General features: G+C 40.2%; 1 protein-coding gene across 3 annotated transcripts; it reads left to right on the top strand.

The window, feature by feature from the left end:
• The first annotated feature begins 699 nt into the window (after nucleotides 1-699).
• On the top strand, nucleotides 700-18279 carry thoc2 (THO complex 2). Of its 3 annotated transcripts, none has more exons than XM_088440357.1 (39): nucleotides 700-847; nucleotides 2544-2599; nucleotides 2805-2896; nucleotides 3030-3081; nucleotides 3160-3230; nucleotides 3583-3704; nucleotides 3788-3921; nucleotides 4046-4206; nucleotides 4405-4497; nucleotides 4678-4833; nucleotides 4963-5135; nucleotides 5253-5448; nucleotides 5535-5573; nucleotides 5663-5793; nucleotides 6097-6198; nucleotides 6401-6485; nucleotides 6645-6738; nucleotides 6836-6916; nucleotides 7009-7105; nucleotides 7460-7577; nucleotides 7678-7857; nucleotides 8526-8690; nucleotides 8779-9054; nucleotides 9191-9332; nucleotides 9419-9576; nucleotides 9842-9970; nucleotides 10074-10205; nucleotides 10305-10489; nucleotides 10909-11084; nucleotides 11199-11298; nucleotides 11835-12217; nucleotides 12294-12352; nucleotides 13813-13848; nucleotides 15455-15586; nucleotides 15663-15729; nucleotides 16410-16552; nucleotides 17137-17213; nucleotides 17349-17395; nucleotides 17487-18279. In XM_088440357.1, the coding sequence occupies exons 1-38, from the start codon at nucleotides 783-785 to the stop codon at nucleotides 17374-17376; spliced, it is 4686 nt and encodes a 1561-aa protein (XP_088296483.1). In that variant the 5' UTR covers nucleotides 700-782; the 3' UTR covers nucleotides 17377-17395; nucleotides 17487-18279. The 3 variants fall into 3 exon arrangements, with proteins under 3 accessions (XP_088296483.1, XP_088296482.1, XP_088296481.1); XM_088440356.1 differs by having other exon boundaries at nucleotides 13783-13848; nucleotides 17355-17395; XM_088440355.1 differs by having other exon boundaries at nucleotides 13783-13848.
• The last annotated feature ends 26 nt before the right edge of the window (nucleotides 18280-18305 follow it).

Raw genomic sequence — 18305 nt, 5'->3', positions numbered from 1 at the left:
GATAGCTGTCTGTCTGTTAGAGCAAGATTTGGGGGAAAATGCATTTGACTTCCATTTGTATTGAGATAGGTGTGTTTCTCCTTTTAAAAACAAAGAGTAATGGAGTATTAATGGAGAATATGAAACAGTTTACGTGGAAGTTAGGTTTATTTAGGACTTCAAATTGTCTATATGTAGACTTTTGTGATTATATTTACTGATGAATTTTATTCACGTTTTTTGTCAACATACCAGAATAATTGCTTCAAATTTACTGGACGAAAACCATATGTTAATGTGTTTTATTACGAGTTTAAACAATACATTCTTTCAATTACATATTTGGACAACAAAAAAAAAGAGATTTGTGATAAATTAAACGTATTTAGAGACATTATTGTACCTCTAACATATTTTATTATTATTACTATTATTATTATTATTATTATTATTATTATTATTTTGTCTCTACCTTTTTACGTTTATTCTTTTGGATTCGTTGTCCCTAATATTCTTTGATATGTTCTAACATTGTTTGCATTTTGATTGCATTTAAAAAGTTTCGTGTTTCAATTAACCGCATTGCTAAATTAGCGCACGTTATCTACGTGTTTACGTTAAGTTGATATACGTCTTTGTAGCATTCGGCTGGAGGCTTTGTGAGAGAGGCGCTCCGCCTTTCACGTCCCGGCATGCATCTGTGTGCTAGCCGCAGTAGCATCCGCGTGCTAGTCGTGCTAGCTCACCGCAGCTAAGCACATTTGACCCTGCCGACGAAGACATCCGGCCGCCGTGGATGGAAGATGGCGACACTTATCCTTCCAGGCGAATGGGTCAAAAATTGGGAGAAATCGGGAAAAAACGAATTGTGAGTGGTCCAACTTTAACACAAGTTAAAACAAAATGAATACACCCGTACTGCAGGCATTTATGTAACCACCAAAAAAAAAAAAAAATTGGTGTGCTATTAGCTGCCTGGACATTTTGTTCGAGTGCAGCTAATGCTATCTAGCTAGCATACACTTTAGCGGCCGCGCTTCAATAATTTGTGCATTTTGCGAATGTCAAATATGCGGTGTAACCGGGCCTATTTTTTCCCCATCGGATGGAAATGCTGATTTATCTCGGAAGATGTTCGCAAAATATGTACGAGTTTGTTAAAGCTCGTGCAATTGTAAACACGATGTCTAGCAAAGCTAGGCTAACTACGATCAGTGCAGCCCTCGATCACATTTAAGAAATTTAAAAACAAATTATGGTACTTTAGGACATCTCGACGATGCCAACTTTTAATATAGTAACAACACCTAAAAATCAAATGTACATCTTGACAATTGCTGTGTAATAAAAATTGTATTAACCGTCTATAACCCAATGGAGGGAACGACGAATCTTAGCACAATGCTAGCTAATTAGCGATTATGCTAGTTGTTGCTCAATCTCGATTCCTTGCGATACCTCGAATCGAGATAAATCCACTTGAACTAACTCATGTAACGCATTCTAACGTCTGCTAGATTATCAAAACGATAATCAGCAGATGCCCTCAATAATCATATTGTAAGTAAATTCGTCCGTGCAAATATTTCAAATATAATTACCACATTTACAAGCACCGTTTAATTCTGCGAATAAAAAAAAGAAATACATACGCGAATCAAGTGAGCTGTACTTTTGTACCACATTCAATCACAATTTTGCAGGTCGTTTTAGGTCTCTTAAAATTATTGGCCCAAATTTTTGATCATTGTAATCAATGCTAAACATCTAATCCTTTTTTTGTTACTGATACACATAGCATTTGGTTAGAAAACTGCTCCACATGCTGTCAGTTTTGTCACTTCCACTATGATTTCTCTACCTTCAATCTACATGCTAATTGCACATGTTAGAAAAAAAACATGCATTATTAACCTTTCAACTGCGTTTCATACTTCTGCTTCTATCAAAATACATAAATGATGCATGATTGTATTTCTTGTAACTCTCGTGTTGGAGTGCGTGTGTCTCATGCAAATGCTGAATGTGGATTTTGTAACCATGACAACCTTAGAGAGACTCTTGAAACTCCCTCCAGAACAGATGTCCAGTCCACATTTTATATGATTTCTGTAGTTTCCCATACAAGCAGAATAAGCTTCATAGTTTACATAAAGTATATATTGTAGAACTTTTGTGTAGGGTAAAATCGTTAAATTTACTGGGGTATTTTCTCTATGTAAATGGTAAAAGTAGTTCTTCTTCGGCTCCTTGGTTTTCAAAGTTGGGTGGTTCTGTCTGTTGGGCGTTATGTTTGGATGCATTCATATTTGTAAAGGTTTCACAATTTTGTCATGATCTAAAACAGCACCACACATATCTTGTACACATCGTTTGATTCCATAACTCCATAACTTCCATAATGTGTTTGTGTGTATTTCAAAGTATATGTCACACTTGAAAATCACAAGGATCACACAAATTTTTTTGTGTGTAATTGTATGAATACGTCAAACGTGTGAAGAGAAAACTTTGTGTGTGCCACAAATGTGTCTACTGATCATTTTTTTTTCATTTCCCCCTAGCGTACAACTCTGCAAAGGACTAACAGAGAAAATAGATAATGGATGTCAGATTCAAGGTAAATTTCCATTGAGTTTTCTTGCTTTGGGATACCTGGGATGAGCTCATTATTTGTCAGTGTGCTCTGTGTTTATTTCAGTTAATGGTACCAAAATATAATGTAGCCACGGGACCCGTGCATATCCAAAATCCAAAAAGTTTTGCTTTCTTGGGCAATGCAACATAACCTTCAGAGAAACTGTCATGTGTGTTAAATTACTCAGATGTCCAAGCGGCCTTATATGAGCTCTGCTGGCAAGTTGTACAGGGCAACCTCAAGTTGGACCTCGTCGCCAGCGTCCTTGGAGAGATGATGGTGTGTGTGTTTTGTTTTTTTGTGGGGGGGTTCCAATGTTGGTGTGATATAAACTATAGCAACATCTAATGTCACCTTCACTGGATGTGGAGTTTTCCTGGTCATTTTTTTTGTTGGTTTGTTTTGCTCATAGGAACTCCGAGATGACATGCCATCAATTTTAGCTGATGTCTTTAGTGTTCTAGGTAACGTTCGACTTCAATATTAATTCTAAAAATGTCTTAAGATCTGAATTGAAGCATTTTGTATTTTTTCTGTCACAGATTTAGAGACTGTTGCACTAGAGGAAAAAAACAAGCGTGACCATTACATCCAGTTAGTGGGAGCATGTTTGGTAAGATGTTTTTTTTATATATATATAAAATTGATATATTGCTGTTTACGTGAACATTTTGTTTTATAAATGTAATGCCGACTTCCCCTGTAGGGGGTGATTTACAATGTCACAGGCTGTTTAAATTTGTTAATTCAATTGAAGGTACTGTAAAAGGCAAAAAAAAAAGTATGGAACAAAATTTGATTGTGGCGATATTGGTAGAATGTGTCTCTTTCATAGAATGTAATTTCCCTTGTTAATACATTATACTTTAATTAAATTGCCTGCCAGTAAGAATTTGCTGCTTTTTTTATTTATCACATTATTGCCCCGGTTCATACCAAATATTTTCATACTTGTAATTTTTCAGATTTTTGTTCCGGAAGCCATTTTGAAAGAGCGTCTGGATCCGGAAACCCTTGAATCTCTTGGACTTATAAAACAAGCCCATCAGTTCAATCAAAAGATTGTGAAAATCAAGACCAAGCTATTGTAAGTAGGGTGCACATATTTGAGCAATTTTGAAAAATATTTTCCCCGGTTCATTCAGATCAATGTTTGCTGACTCTTTTTAGTTACAAGCAACAGAAGTTCAACTTGCTAAGGGAGGAAAATGAGGGTTACGCCAAACTTATCACAGAGCTTGGCCAAGACCTATCTGGCAACATCACCAGCCACATTGTACTGGAAAGCATCAAGTCTCTCATAGGTATACACCACTTTCTCATTATAGGTTTGGTTTGGAATGTTAGTCGAACAAGAACTTGTAAAATACATCCTTTCAAACCGTCTTGTGTTTCTTATGGCAACTTCTTCTTCTCCAATGCCAACAGGATGTTTCAATTTAGACCCTAATCGTGTTTTGGACATCATCTTGGAGGTGTATGAGAGTCGATCAGACCAAGATGAGTTCTTCCTGTCCCTCATTAAGTCCTACATGTGCGAGGCGTTGACTCTCTGCCACATCCTTGGCTTTAAATTTAAGTTTTATCAGGTAAGAACATTAAGAGTCATTATGTCAGGTTGGTATTGTGTAACCTGAAACCCAAGTATTTTAAAATTATTTTGTCAAGAAATATTTCAATTTTAACCTGGTCATTTTACCTTAGAGAAGCCACAAATATATTCTGAAGTGTAGTAAATTGTTGTCTATTTTTTTTAATAAGTAAGTGTCCTATTGTTTTGCTTCCAGGAACCAAATGAGGAAACCCCTAAATCACTATACCACATCGCTGCTGCTTTACTACATCATAACCTGATAGAATTGGAAGATCTCTATGTACATGTAAGGAAAATCAACTGCAATAGCTCTGCTAAGTTTACCATTTTTTTATTAGTAAGGGAATTATCTTGGTAATACAATAATAGTAATACAAAATTTTCAAGTTAACCAAAATAATTATATTCTCATTTAAACATCGTTTATGGGTCGCTTGTCAGTCTCTTTGCCCCACTGTCGTTCCAGCTTTTACCGCTAGATGGCGCCATTGTTGAGGAACACAAGCAAGTTATTTCAGAGGCCAAGCAGATTGCTCGCAAGCTTGTCATGGTTGTGGTGCCTTCAGACAAAAGTGAAGACAAGGAAAAAGAGAAAGAAAAGGAGGAAGAGAAGATTGAGCAGGTATTGGGTTCTTTGCATCCATTTTATTTATTCTTTACAGCTGCACGTTTTGTTTTACCCAGGTTATAGTTTTGATATAAAATACATACAAAGTGAACTTTGCACCCTGCCAATTTTGTCCAACCATAGCCGCCTGATAACCAGAAGCTCGGTCTGCTGGAAGCACTTCTCAGGATTGGCGACTGGCACCATGCACAGAGTATAATGGACCAGATGCCTCCCTTCTATGCTACTTCTCATAAATTCATTGCACTGGCACTCTGTCAGCTTTTGCACCTGACTGTGGAGCCTCTGTACCGAGGGTATGATGTCTTCCCGTCAGGTTTCACGTGACGCACGTCTCTTAGACAGAAATCACGTACACAGGAGTTCTTTTCAAGATTGTAGCCAACATGGTCACATTTTCCTGTTTCTCCCAGGGCTGGCCTCCCAAAAGGTGCACGTGGGCGCGCCGTGCAGCCGCTGAAGAACAAACGGGCCCCGAAGCCCGCTGAGAGTTTTGAAGACTTGCGTAGGGAAACGTTCAGCATGCTCGGTTACCTGGGACCTCACCTTGCACACGACCCCATCCTCTTTGCCAAGATTGTGCGTCTTGGCAAGGCATTCATGAAAGAGGTACTTGAAAGAGGTGTAGGATCTCCATTGCTAAATCCCAGCATGTGCTTGACATTGGCACTCATTGCATTATATTTGTTTCGTAGTACCAGTGCACCGAGGGCTCGGATAACAAAGACAAAATGGTTTGTACGAACATTAGTTTCTAATTGCAATGTCTTGTTCTTCAGTCGTTTTTCGACTATCTCTTATGTTTACTGTTTATTGGTTCCAGGAAACACTCTTGAGTTGTTTTCTGAGCGTTGCAGACCAGGTGCTACTCCCATCCCTGTCGCTGATGGAGTGTAACGCGTGCATGTCCGAGGAGCTGTGGGGATTCTTCAAGCTCTTTCCCTACCATCACAGGTGAGACACACAGTCAGAACATCGGTTCCACAAATGAGGTATCAGTAAACCACCCCTTCTTCAAAGCTTGTCAAGACTGACAACAAAAGCTTTTGATATTTATTAAGTGACTAGAATACGAGATGTCTGCGGATGAGAGCAAAGTTTGCTACGCCAATTTACTCTTCTTCGACAGCTTTGAAATGCCAATGCTCTTTTTCCCGTCTGAATGTTTATAGCTTACACATTGACTGGACACATTTGTTGCACCGTATTTTGTTTGAAGTGTCACTTTGATCACCTACCCGCTAATTTTTCCTCTAGGTACCGCCTGTATGGACAGTGGAAGAATGAAACGTATTCCAGCCATCCCCTCCTAGTAAAAGTCAAAGCTCATACTGTCGAAGGGGCTAGATATATTATGAAGTAAGTCATTTTTGAATTGAGCATTACACTTTTTTTTTTTAAATTGGGTATGTCTTTTTTTAGTTGTAACAACTTGCTTCAATTCAATCGTGGACTGCATGGTATAAATAAACCATGAAACTGTGCAAATATTAGTGGTGATAGTTTTAGGAATGTGTTCTTTGCTATAATTTGTGGTTTAATGTGATTTTTCTTTCTCTAGGCGCTTGACCAAAGAAAATGTGAAACAATCTGGAAGGCAGATTGGCAAACTAAGCCACAGCAACCCCACTATCCTTTTTGATTACGTAAGTATATATAGTTGATTTTTTTATTTTGTTAATTGTCTCATCACAGTGACAGATTTCAAATTTGATTGGCGAAATGGGAAATATTCAAGTTTATCATCAAAAGACTATGTTTTGACATGTTTGTATTTATGGACTGTTTTGTTTTTTTCATATTAGATGCTGTCACAGATCCAGTGGTACGATAATCTCATTGGTCCAGTGGTGGATTCTTTGAAATACCTCACATCACTCAACTACGATGTCTTGGCCTGTATCCTGTGCTGTTCTCTTGGCACGATGTGGTGTGCATGTCAAGGGCTGTTATTGCCAGATAAGCTTCGTTGTTTCTCTTAACCCCAAATTTTCAGATTGCATTATTGAAGCGCTAGCCAACCCTGAGAAAGAGAAGATGAAGCACGATGACACCACAATCTCATCATGGCTACAAAGTAAGTCGTAAATGTGAAACTGCGTACTGTCGCTACGCATCAATTAACCGGAAACTTTTGAAGCATCTAACATATTCCATACGTCAAACAAGGCCTGGCAAGTCTGTGTGGCGCTGTGTTCCGAAAATATCCAATTGAATTGGCTGGCCTCCTTCAGTATGTCACCAATCAACTAAAAGCAGGAAAAAGGTCAGTTTTATGGAAATGCGACCTTCATTTTAGGTTGCATATACTGGTCTTATCCAAATGTTACAGCAAATGTGTTCCATGAGTTTCTCTTAACACATTTGCTGACATTTTATTCATTTATTTGAATTACAAATACATGTCTTTTTGGCTGATATATATATATATATATATATATATATATATATATATATATATATATATATATATATATATATATATATATATATATATATATATATATATATATATATATATATATATATATATATATATATATATATATATATATATATATATATATATATATGTGTATACATTTTCAAATTGTATATCTCTTATGTTGGGTTTTTGTAGTTTTGACTTGCTGATCCTAAAGGAAGTGGTGCAGAAAATGGCCGGCATCGAGGTCACAGATGAAATGACATCAGAGCAGCTTGAAGCAATGACAGGAGGGGAACAGCTCAAAGCTGAGGTACACGCTAATTTGTCTGCTCTATTTTGTCAATTGGTTTATAGTCTGCTTCTTAGTATTTGTCATAGTTGTTGTGAATCTCTCTAAACGGTGCCCACAGGGTGGCTACTTTGGTCAGATTAGGAACACCAAAAAGTCATCACAACGTCTCAAAGATGCTCTGCTTGATCATGAACTGGCCCTGCCACTCTGTGTACTCATGGTCCAGCAAAGAAATGGTGTAGTTTTCCTCGAAAGTGGAGAGAAAGATCTCAAACTTGTCGGCCATCTGTATGACCAGGTATGTCCTCTCTGTCAATGTGTTACTTTTCATAGTCTCATTTAGTGTTTCTCTGATTTTTCCAAAGATACGTCCCTGCCAAGTATTTTTTTTCAGCCAAGTCATGATTTTTTTTATTTCTTTTAAATTTCAAAAAGCTCCCAAATTTTTGAGTCGAGGTGCATATTTTTTGTTGGCCTGTATCTAAAGCAGACTAACCGACTTCGTCGACTGTTTTTTTTTCCAGTCCTACATATGTAACATCATCTTTTTTAATTCATGCTCATTTTCTGGAAATTTGTGTAACTAACAGCCATGTCCATTGTGGAAAACCTAAAATAAATGCATACAATGTTTGCAAAGTAATCTCTATAACAAGCAAAGGTCAATTCATGGTCCAGGTAATTTGTCTTAATTTGGAAAGAACAACAATTCTTGTCACGCTGTGAAAAAAACATTAAATTATATTCAATAACCTGCAGAAACCCTGTTAAAAGATCACATACATCCTGAAGTGCCATTACTGTTCCCCAGAGGTACAAAAAAAAAACACTTGTGCTAAATAAATATCTAATGTAAGTAAATATTGCGTGAATAAGCTTGTCACTGAATGAATCATCAGGCACAGGATTGCATCGCATTGCACATGCAGAAAATAGCTATTCTCCACTTTGTTTTGTTTGCTGCAGTGCCATGACACACTAGTGCAATTTGGTGGATTCCTGGCTTCAAACCTCAGCACAGAGGACTACATTAAGCGTGTTCCCCCCATCGACATCCTTTGTAACCAGTTCCATACGCCACATGATGCCGCCTTCTTCCTTTCTCGGCCAATGTTCGCCCATCAAATATCGGTGAGTGGGCACATTTTGCACAAGAGGGTATTCCTATTCATTGGCCCCAAGGCAGTAGTACAGGATCTGAACCCTCCTCTCCTTTCAGTCTAAGTACGACGAGCTGAAGAAAACCGAGAAAGGGAACCGGCAGCAGCAGAAAGTACAAAAGTACGTGGCAGCATGTGAGCAAGTCATGACACCAGTGCATGAGGCTGTGATGTCGCTCCATCCGCCCCGTGTTTGGGAAGACCTCCGCCCCCAGTTCTACGCCACTTTTTGGTCTCTCACCATGTATGATCTAGCCGTGCCCCACGCGGCCTACGAGCGTGAGATCAACAAGCTCAAGGCCCAGATCAAGGCCACTGACGAGAATCCGGAAATAGTGAGTAACAGCCACAGTCCGACAACATTTCTATCATAAATAAATGCAGTAATTAGACGACAAAACAATATTTGAAGCTTTACTTTTACAATAAGTATTTGTATTTTGCTAATAATCTGCTTTACTTTGACTGCAGCCTATGAATAAGAAAAAGAAAGAGAAGGAACGCTGCACTGCTCTGCAGGAAAAACTGCAGGAGGAGGAGAAAAAGCAACTGGAGCACGTCCAAAGGGTGCTTCATCGCCTCAAACTAGAGAAAGACAAGTGGTTGATGACCAGTAAGTATTCCTTCATGCATATCTATGTAGTCTATGCAGTGTTGCCATTCCTTGTTAATAATACAACCTTACAAATCTTTTTTCAGAATCTACCAAAAATGAGACTATCACAAAGTTCCTGCAGCTCTGCCTGTTCCCGCGCTGCATCTTCTCCTCCATCGACGCCGTTTACTGTGCCCGCTTTGTTGAACTGGTGCACCAGCAGATGACGCCCAACTTCTGCACTCTCCTGTGCTACGACAGGGTAAGACAGTTATTTGCACATGCAACTACACTGATGTTATTGACCAATGTTTACAACAGTGTTTTTGTAGGGATCTTCTTTGGCTCCTATTAGTAAAACTGTGAATATAATGGCTGTCGTCAGCAAAGAAAGTCTTAACATTAGTAATGTATACATTTCCTTTAATCCACACATAAAACAACGCCAACCCATACTTAACTGGTGCCATTTTCGTAGTTCTGTATTTTATTTGTAAGTTTACGCAATATGTTGTTTTGCTCTGCAGGTATTCTCAGCCATAATTTACACCGTGGCCAGTTGTACAGAGAACGAGTCACACCGATATGGGCGCTTCCTTTGCTGCATGCTTGAGACGGTAACTCGCTGGCATAGCGATCGTGCTGTTTATGAGAAGGTATGGGTCTACGTTCAATAGTGCCAAGCACCTTGTTTAGATATACATAGTCCATCAATGTACGTAGACAAAAACATATCTCAACTCTTGCGGTGTGGTCCAGGAATGTGGCAACTACCCCGGCTTCCTGACTATCTTGCGAGCCTCAGGATTCGATGGAGGCCAACAAGCCAATCCACTCGATTACGAGAACTTCAGACATGTGGTGCACAAATGGCATTACATGCTGACAAAGGTAAGCCACTTTCCTTTACTCTTGTCAAGATCACTAGCTGATCAGAATCGGTTGTGAAAATATCCACTAATTATACACCTGCTTGTCTGTTCCATCCAGGCTTCAGTTCACTGCCTGGAAACGGGAGATTACACTCACATCCGAAACATCCTTATTGTTCTCATCAAAATCCTGCCTTGTTACCCCAAGGTTTTGAATCTGGGCCAAGCGCTGGAATACCGGGTTCACAAGATCTGCGTTAAGGAGAAGGAGAAGAGGCCAGATCTCTATGCCTTAGCCATGGGGTAACATAGCATTGTGTGCAGTTCATCGCTCTGTGGAGCTTTGAAATTGAATGACGAGAGGTTTAGTCCGGTGATGATGATTGCTGAGTGATGACAATTTGCCTTGCAGAAACACTATATTCACTTGCAATGAAACTTAATGGAGGTTCAGCCATCAACTGGTGTATTTTCCACACCGATTGATTCAAATAGTTATTGGCCTCAGCGTAGGTTAAAAAAAAAATGTGGGTATCGAATCTTGTCTGGATGCAAGATGGGTCATCGGCGTATTTACAGCAAATGTAATATATACTTATAAATGCCAATTAGTCTAATGAGAGGGGGCACTTCATTTTTTTTTTAATGCAAGGCAGCCAAAAGGCTCTATGTCTTCCAAATTTTCCATGTGAAACCCTTTATTAACCCTGTACATCTTGCAGCTATTCAGGTCGGTTGAAAAGCCAGAAGGTGCGCATGGTCCCTGAGAATGAGTTTCACCACAAAGAGCCACCAGCACGCAATGTGACTCCTGCCAGTCAGCAGAATGGGCCCGGCAGCAGCGGCAAGCCTGCCACAGCCGCCATGAGGGGAGAGGATGGCTTGTCAGAAGATGGCGGTGAGTGACTGCATGCTTGGCGTTATTCTTATGACAGCCGTGCTTGGCAGCACATTTGTGATATTAATAGCCTCCAATAATTTGGTAAAAACACTCTGGCTTTCTTGTCTGTAGATCGGGGGAAGGACAAATCTCAAACTACAAAGCCAGTAAACAAAGCCAACAGTGCAGCAGCTAAATTAACCACCAGCAATGGGAACGGTGCTCTTAACAGGTGAGTGCTCCAAGACATCACGCCTCTCAAATTGATTAAGCCTTCAACTCTTAAGTGCTTGTCTCAATTCTGTGTACAGTGGAAGCTGGGTTTACAAATGCCCCTTTTTGCACAAGCTGTAAGAGGCGCTACAATTAATCGACCTCTAATTGATCACCAAATTAAACGATTATTATTTGTGCTAATCCCTTAATTATTTTAAGACCCTGAAATTGCCCAAATGCACAAAACTTCACTCTGTCGACAGGAAATATTCTTAGATTTGTGAAGTCCTCTTTGAAACAGACTGACGATCTTTCTGTTGAATTAAAATAAACATTTGAAAACATCCACTTTCCATTAGTAAAGCAAACAATCAAATCTGAAACATAAATCATAAAATCTCTGATCATAAAAAGGTTTTTTATTAATCCTTATACTCAATATTCAATTTAAATTTTGTGTAGGATGTTTACTACATCATAGCTGCACCCTTAAAAACAAGTATCCCTATTTTTTTTAATCTTCTAATAAATACATGGCCTTTCTCCTCCCAGCACTAAAACCATAAAAGAGCGTGACGACAAAGAGAAGAGTGGCAAGGAGAAAAAAGAGAAAAAGGAAAAGACACCCGCCAGCACTCCTGAAACAAAGGCGGAGGCCCGCAGAGAAAAGCTGAGAGAGGAGAGAGCAGGGAAGGATGAGCGAGCGCTTCGCGAGGGTAAGGAGAAGACACCCAAGGCAGACCGAGACAAAGTCAAGGCCGAGGAGAAGATCAGAGATGACAAGTCCAAAGCAGGCAACGGGGAGTCCATGGAGCCTTCCAGGGAGCGCGATGCCATCAAGGAGTTGAAGAGCAAGGATAAAGGCGACAGGAGCGCTGTGGCCGCCTCCCGCAAGTCACCAGTTCCCAGATCGGAGTCAGCTGAGATTGAGAGGGGTAAGGAACCTCTTTGGCTACCATTTCAAAAGAATCACGCGAGCGAGAACCTAAGCGAACCCTTGCCTTCATTCAGATCACAAAAGACGAAAGCTCGACAGTCATTCTTCGCCATCCCACTCGGCGTCTGTTAAGGTTAGTATGGCTTGAGGAAGGCTGTGCCCATTACTTCTCTCTCTGCCGGAGCGTTCCCTGCCGTTGCACATTCCAGCCCCCCCGAAGAGCACCAAGGAGAGTTTCCCTAAACGCAGGCTGCATGGCATCCATCCATCCGGAAAGTATTCCGTGGACTTTGGCTCCGTGATATTTTTTGCAAGAATTGGGAGAAAACTCCTGAAGGACCTAGCAAAGCGAGAAAAAAAAATGTAAATATTAAGTATTTTCATAGTGAAATATTTATCTATTTTCATAATATTGGAAGTGATCAGCGTGCCTTGGCAAGAAAACACATTTTGTGTGCATTTCTATATTCCTCATGGATTTTTTTTTTTTACTTTTTTAACCTGTGAGGATAATGGCTTGGCATTTAATTTTTTTCAACCCAAACCGAGAGTTTGCAACGTTTCCAACATTTTTGGCGAGCTGAGAAGATTTCTCGATTTACTACAAGGAAAGCATATTGCTTCCTCCCGCATCGTCATTGCCAATTCCAGCGGAGCGGGATGTTGTTCTGCTGACAGAGTGCCTCTTTGCTGGGGTTGATTCATCAGCCTCACCCCTTTCTTCGATCGCCATAATGATCAATCCCCCCCCCCCCCCCCCTCCCCCGTATGCAAGTTTCAAGTCATTTGGTCCCGTCAGTCTCTGCGTCGCTGCCTCGACAACTCCCGCCATTGGCGTCAGCAGCCACACTACCTCCTGACGAGCGTTCCGTGGAGCCACCGGCAGCTGATATCAACAGAGATGATGAATGTCACGGTCTTGAATCAGCCCAAAAATGCTGTGGGAAGTAAGCCTGCCTCGACTACAAAGACAGGCTGCAGCCGTGAGGGAACATCTGGAGCTTTGCCCAATCTGCTGGGAGCTTGTGATAGGTCTATATTTAACCTTCCGCCAGAGAAATAGGCTCCCTGTGTCATATCCTGAACTGTAAGTGACAGCCGCAGTTATCTCAGTAGGGACGTAGTCTTATGCACATGCACGTGCGCACACACAAGCGGACCGATTTTTCTGGCACACACAGAGATTCAGCGATTTATTTTCCGCATACACATTTTCACCTCGCACTTTTAATGTACAGTATTCTTATAAATATAAGTACATGTGATTTTTATATTACACTGCCTCAGCTCACACACGTTTACATTAATGACACTAGCTGTGATTTAATACATGCTCAGGGTTTTCTAATCAGTATTTACATTCCACATGTTAAGCCAATTATCTCTCTGTGATAACCATGTCAAAGCCTAAGTCCCCGAAGGTCAGAGGTCAAGGGAGCAGTACGCCGTTGGTCCGGCCGGCCGAGCCTTCCCCCCCACCCCCTCCGCCCTCCCCCAAACGTCTTCCAAATCCAATCTTCCGACTCTCTACTGCTGTCCTCCAAAACTCCCACCCTCCCTCAGCTCATCTGTCATCTCCATTCATCCCCACAGGACAATAGCAACGATCCCAAGGAGTCCACGTCCAAGGTTCGAATCTCATCGCTCTCGTCTCGTTTGTCTTAGATCACAATCCGTCAGACAAAATGGCACTGATTTCAAGCTGGCACTTATTTATTGTTTCAATAAGACCATAAACTTGATTCCTGTGCATGTAAAGAGTAATCGCCACCACCGGAATTGAATTCAGTGGCAATTAAGTTAGACTTTAGTTCATTATTCTCGCATCATATAGATCGTGCAAGTCGCTGGATAGGTTGATGGAATTGAAGAAAATATAAATGTACTCATTCAGTCCAAACATTACCAGTTCTTATTTGTAGTTTTTAGTTAGAATTTTGACTGGAGAGTCTAAAAATCTCTGCTACTAGATGAGTTAGTTAAGTTAGACATAACTTGATTATCGATTTTTAGGTATGCATCTATTCCAAATACTAAATAATTGATCACTTACCTATTTTAGTACCAGCTATTTTTAAACGTTCCATTTAAACAAAATAGGAAATATTGGAGGGGCAGTGGTCAGCATGTCCGCCTCACAGTTAAGGGTTCGAGTTCAAATCCAGCTGGCTCTGGCCTTGCCGTGTGGAATTTGCATGTTCTCCCCGAGCCTGCGTGGGTTTTCTCCGGGCACTCTTGCTTCATGTCACACTCCAAAAAAGGATGCGTGGCAGGTGTGTTGGACATATTAAGTTGTCCTTAGGTGTGATTGGGTGCATGAATGGTTGTTTGCCTCTGTGTGCCCTGCAATTGGCTGGCAAGCAGTTCAGGGTGTGCGAAGCCAGCTGGGGTAGGCACCAGCAAGCCTGTGACCCTTGTGAGGATAAGCGGCTATGGATGGATGAGTAATTTTGGATTGCAAATTTGTCTCTGGGATTGATTGAGTTAAATGCTGCATCTTTAATTTTTTTTTTTTTTTTATAGATTGTTGCCATGAATGTGCTGTAGTTGTCTAGCAAAATAATTAGATAGTATGCATAAAGTTTTGTTCATGGTTGGAAAAAAATGCAATAAGTGTTGCATAAATGCACAATTGTGAGTCTTTCACCCATTCATGTAAACAAAAAGAAGTGAACTGATAAAAGTACTGATATTTAATCATCATCAGACACTAGATAAGTCATTGTTCTTCGGTTTGATTCAGATGGGTTTTGTGCTTGAGTTAACCTGTTCACTGCCGGTAAGACTTGCTTTTTGGCATTCGATAGCTGTCTCTTTGATAGTGAATGAGTGCATTCCAGTTTAAGACTTCTGAGTCGAGGATTGAGTAGTACTTTTGTTGAAGTGACACTGTTTTACCTCTGCACTCCTCTCCCAAGATCGCAAAGGCCAATTTAACCACATCATGAGTACCAGTGAAGATTCAGTTGTTTCGGTTTTGTTTGTTTTTGTTTTACACCGGTGATAGCAGCACCGCAAACTGTGAATTACACTGTCAATTACCGTAGACGATTTTCATAAGTTGCCAGCTCTGAAATTTGAAAATGACCACGCTCGTCCTGGAACTTTACCAAACACTCTTACTAAATTTTATTCAAAACATGTGGACGGTGTTCACACACCTCAATATTCAAGATGTATGTATTAAGATTCCTGCCTTTTGTTTTCCTCTGTCTGGGTCTAATTGTCATTGCAGCACCACATCAACTACAATTCAGTATCGCGGTCCAAAAGCAGAGAGCGGGAGCTGGAGAAGAACGATCCTGAGAACGTACTTGGCCGATGCAAAGAGAGGAAGGACGAAAAGGAGCGCAAAGAGAGGAAGCGGGTCAGTATCCTCAAAGATGTTTGAAAAGGAAGACGTCGCATTCGCCAATGAACGTTTTTCTGGTTTCTCTCGCCAGGACTTCGGTATGGGCGAGCGCGAGACCAGCCTTGAACCAAAACGCAGAAAGGATGAGAACGGAACTAGTAAGTTGTTGGCTCGCTCTTGAAAGTGAATCAGGGCAGAGGTCCCCAAATGCCGGTCCTTGGATCAAGTGGTACCGGGCTGCAGTCGAAATAATGATGTTTTGGAACTAATTTAGTTATCCTTTAACAGTTCATTCATTTGTGCTTTGTTTGGCTTGATTTTTTTTTTCTTTGGTGCCACCTCTGGCTGCTGTTGATATTACACTTTGTAGTGAAGAAGGACAGCGTGGCTTCATTTTGAGAGCGGTCACTGCCGGTGACACACACGTTCTGTCTCTCTTTAAAATCTGCCCTTCAAGTAAATGTAAATTGTAATTTCTGTGGAAGGATGTTGTCATTTATGATAATGTGTCCAACAATGAGTCTGTTTGTTGATTCAACAACATGCTAGCTAATGTTAGCTCTTAACTTCAGCATGTTATCTAGTTAGTTTGTTGTTTGTTAGCATTTTCATTTGGACAGGTGTTTCCTGTTGGTTAATGTTAGCATACCAAAGGTTTTGCATTGAAAAGTACTCATTTGCATCAACTTAACGTTTTGTATTGACAGGAATAGCATTTGTAATTCCGTTATTTGGTTGATTCAATCGATGTAATCTGTGTCAATTTTGAGGCAGCAGCCCCTGAAATAGAGCACAGACACACTGGCAAGCGACTGATCATAAAATGTTCTCTCCTCAGACTCTTCAAAAACCAGCCAGTGTGAAAGTCCTTGCGACTCTCCGCTCTCCATGGAGAGAGAGAAGAGCAAAAGATCCAAATCTTCCAGCAAGGAAAAAGGGGACTCCGTTAAACCCGAACGGACTTCCACCGGAGGAAAAAAGGTCACTTGTGCTTCCTCGTCTATTGTGCGTCTTACATACGACCTTCACCTTTGTGTGTCAAATTTGACTGCCGTTATCCCAAGTGTCATACAAAAAAAACTGTTAGCTGTTCTAAGGCCGCCATATGCCTTAGAAGAGCTAACATAGTTTTGCAAACTTTAATTTTGAAATTGGCCTTCATCGCTGTAGTAGCAGAGGTGCTAGCTTGAGTCCTGGCATCTCCGTTTTTATTGCCGTCACGTCACAGAGCAACCAATAGCAACACTCTGCCGTTAAACTCAATTGCTGATTAAGGATGATAAGAAACTGCTAATCAAATTTGCTGTCATTGTACGATACGGAGTCTTTAGCGTTAGCGCCATCCGCTTAACTGTAACTGTAAATAAGCGCAAGGGTCTAAATATGGGATTCCCATTGGTTTATAAAATAGTTGTGAAACTCTTCTTTTTGTTTGCTTGCCTTTATTACATTGCCCTCTGGTGGCCTGTGCTTAAACTGATGCCGTGCCTTATTGTCTTTACATTGTTTTTATTCTGAACAAATATAGGCGCGTACTATGGCATTAAACGTTTGTTGTCTCGCAGGAATCTCGGCGCGATAAAGACAAGTCTGAAAAGAAAGAGAAGAGGGATAGCAGCGGAGGAAAGGAGGAGAAAAAACAATATCCTTAAGCCCTGCGTAAACTTTTTTTTTTTTTTTTTTTGCTGCTACCGCCAACACCTTTGGAATTTCCCCGTGGTTTCTTTGCTTCAATACTTAAGGCTTTGACTTTTTTTTTTTGCCTTAACACTCACACCCATAAGTCCTCTGACAAGCACAGATAATGTGCGCCGCTCAGCCAAGGTAAGACGTGCAGCATTGGCGACACTTGCCTGACTTGTCACGATTTAAAAAACCAAACCAAAAATTTTTCCCCCCCTTTTACGCTTCCCAGACCCGGAAAATTTTGGCTTTTATCCGCAAGAATTCAACACCTCCATTTGTGCTTTGTTGACTTTCTGGCGAGCCTCTCCATTCCTGTCGTTTTTGTTTCATAATTAAATGGCCTCCCACGTCCCAACGCGATGTCTGCTGGACTCATTACCTTTTACGGAAGCTGCAGGAAACACGTGGGAACATGTTTCGCCGCCAAACTTCATTGTTGTTAATATATATTAAAAAAAAAAAAAAAAACATGTTGATATTTAGTGACGTTACTGTAAGAAATGACCTTTCGTAGCATCTGATTATAGATTCTGTAGTCTCATGCTTGAAAATGTCTTTTTTTTTTCCTTCTTCTTCTTCAGACTCATTTTATCGGTGTTTGTTTATCAGTTATTGACTTCATATCCAGCAGAGAATTTTATTTATTTAGCACCGCCTTTTAATCCCTGTTAGACAGAATTGAAGAATGATTTAAAAACACAAAAAAGGACCATTTTGTATATTGTGTACAATAATAAAGAAGGTAACATGAGATTCAAGTTATCTTTTTTTTTTTTTTTTTTTCCCCCCTCTGCATTTTATATTCAGCAGTGTTTCATTTTGTGGTTGCGTTAATCAGGTTTTACATAATTTATAAATATGGCAGTTGGTTTTAAATATAGAATTGTATGGCGTAAATGCAGAAACTTTGTTCTCCAAAAATGTAAGCTGCTTTGGAGATTTTATCTGCTGTACTCAATGAGTGTTTTTTAATTTTTTTTTTTAAACAGACAAAAAAATAAATAGTTTTTGCTATAGTGTCACTTTGGGTGTCTTGTTTTCTCTGTGT

The sequence above is a fragment of the Hippichthys cyanospilos genome, chromosome 18 (genome assembly GCF_059441005.1).
Source record: "Hippichthys cyanospilos isolate Australia breed blue-spotted pipefish chromosome 18, RoL_Hcya_1.0, whole genome shotgun sequence".
NCBI lineage: Eukaryota > Metazoa > Chordata > Actinopteri > Syngnathiformes > Syngnathidae > Hippichthys > Hippichthys cyanospilos.
Note: the sequence above shows the minus strand (reverse complement) of the source record. Positions and strands in the feature narration are given on the sequence as shown.

Bases quoted from the DNA above. Each gene is read 5' to 3' on its own strand.
- thoc2 (XM_088440355.1), top strand. From the start codon at position 783: ATGGCGACACTTATCCTTCCAGGCGAATGGGTCAAAAATTGGGAGAAA. The intron at 4,834-4,962 runs GTATTGGGTTCT...GTCCAACCATAG, and splicing joins AGGAAGAGAAGATTGAGCAG to CCGCCTGATAACCAGAAGCT. The intron at 10,206-10,304 runs GTAAGCCACTTT...TGTTCCATCCAG, and splicing joins GGCATTACATGCTGACAAAG to GCTTCAGTTCACTGCCTGGA.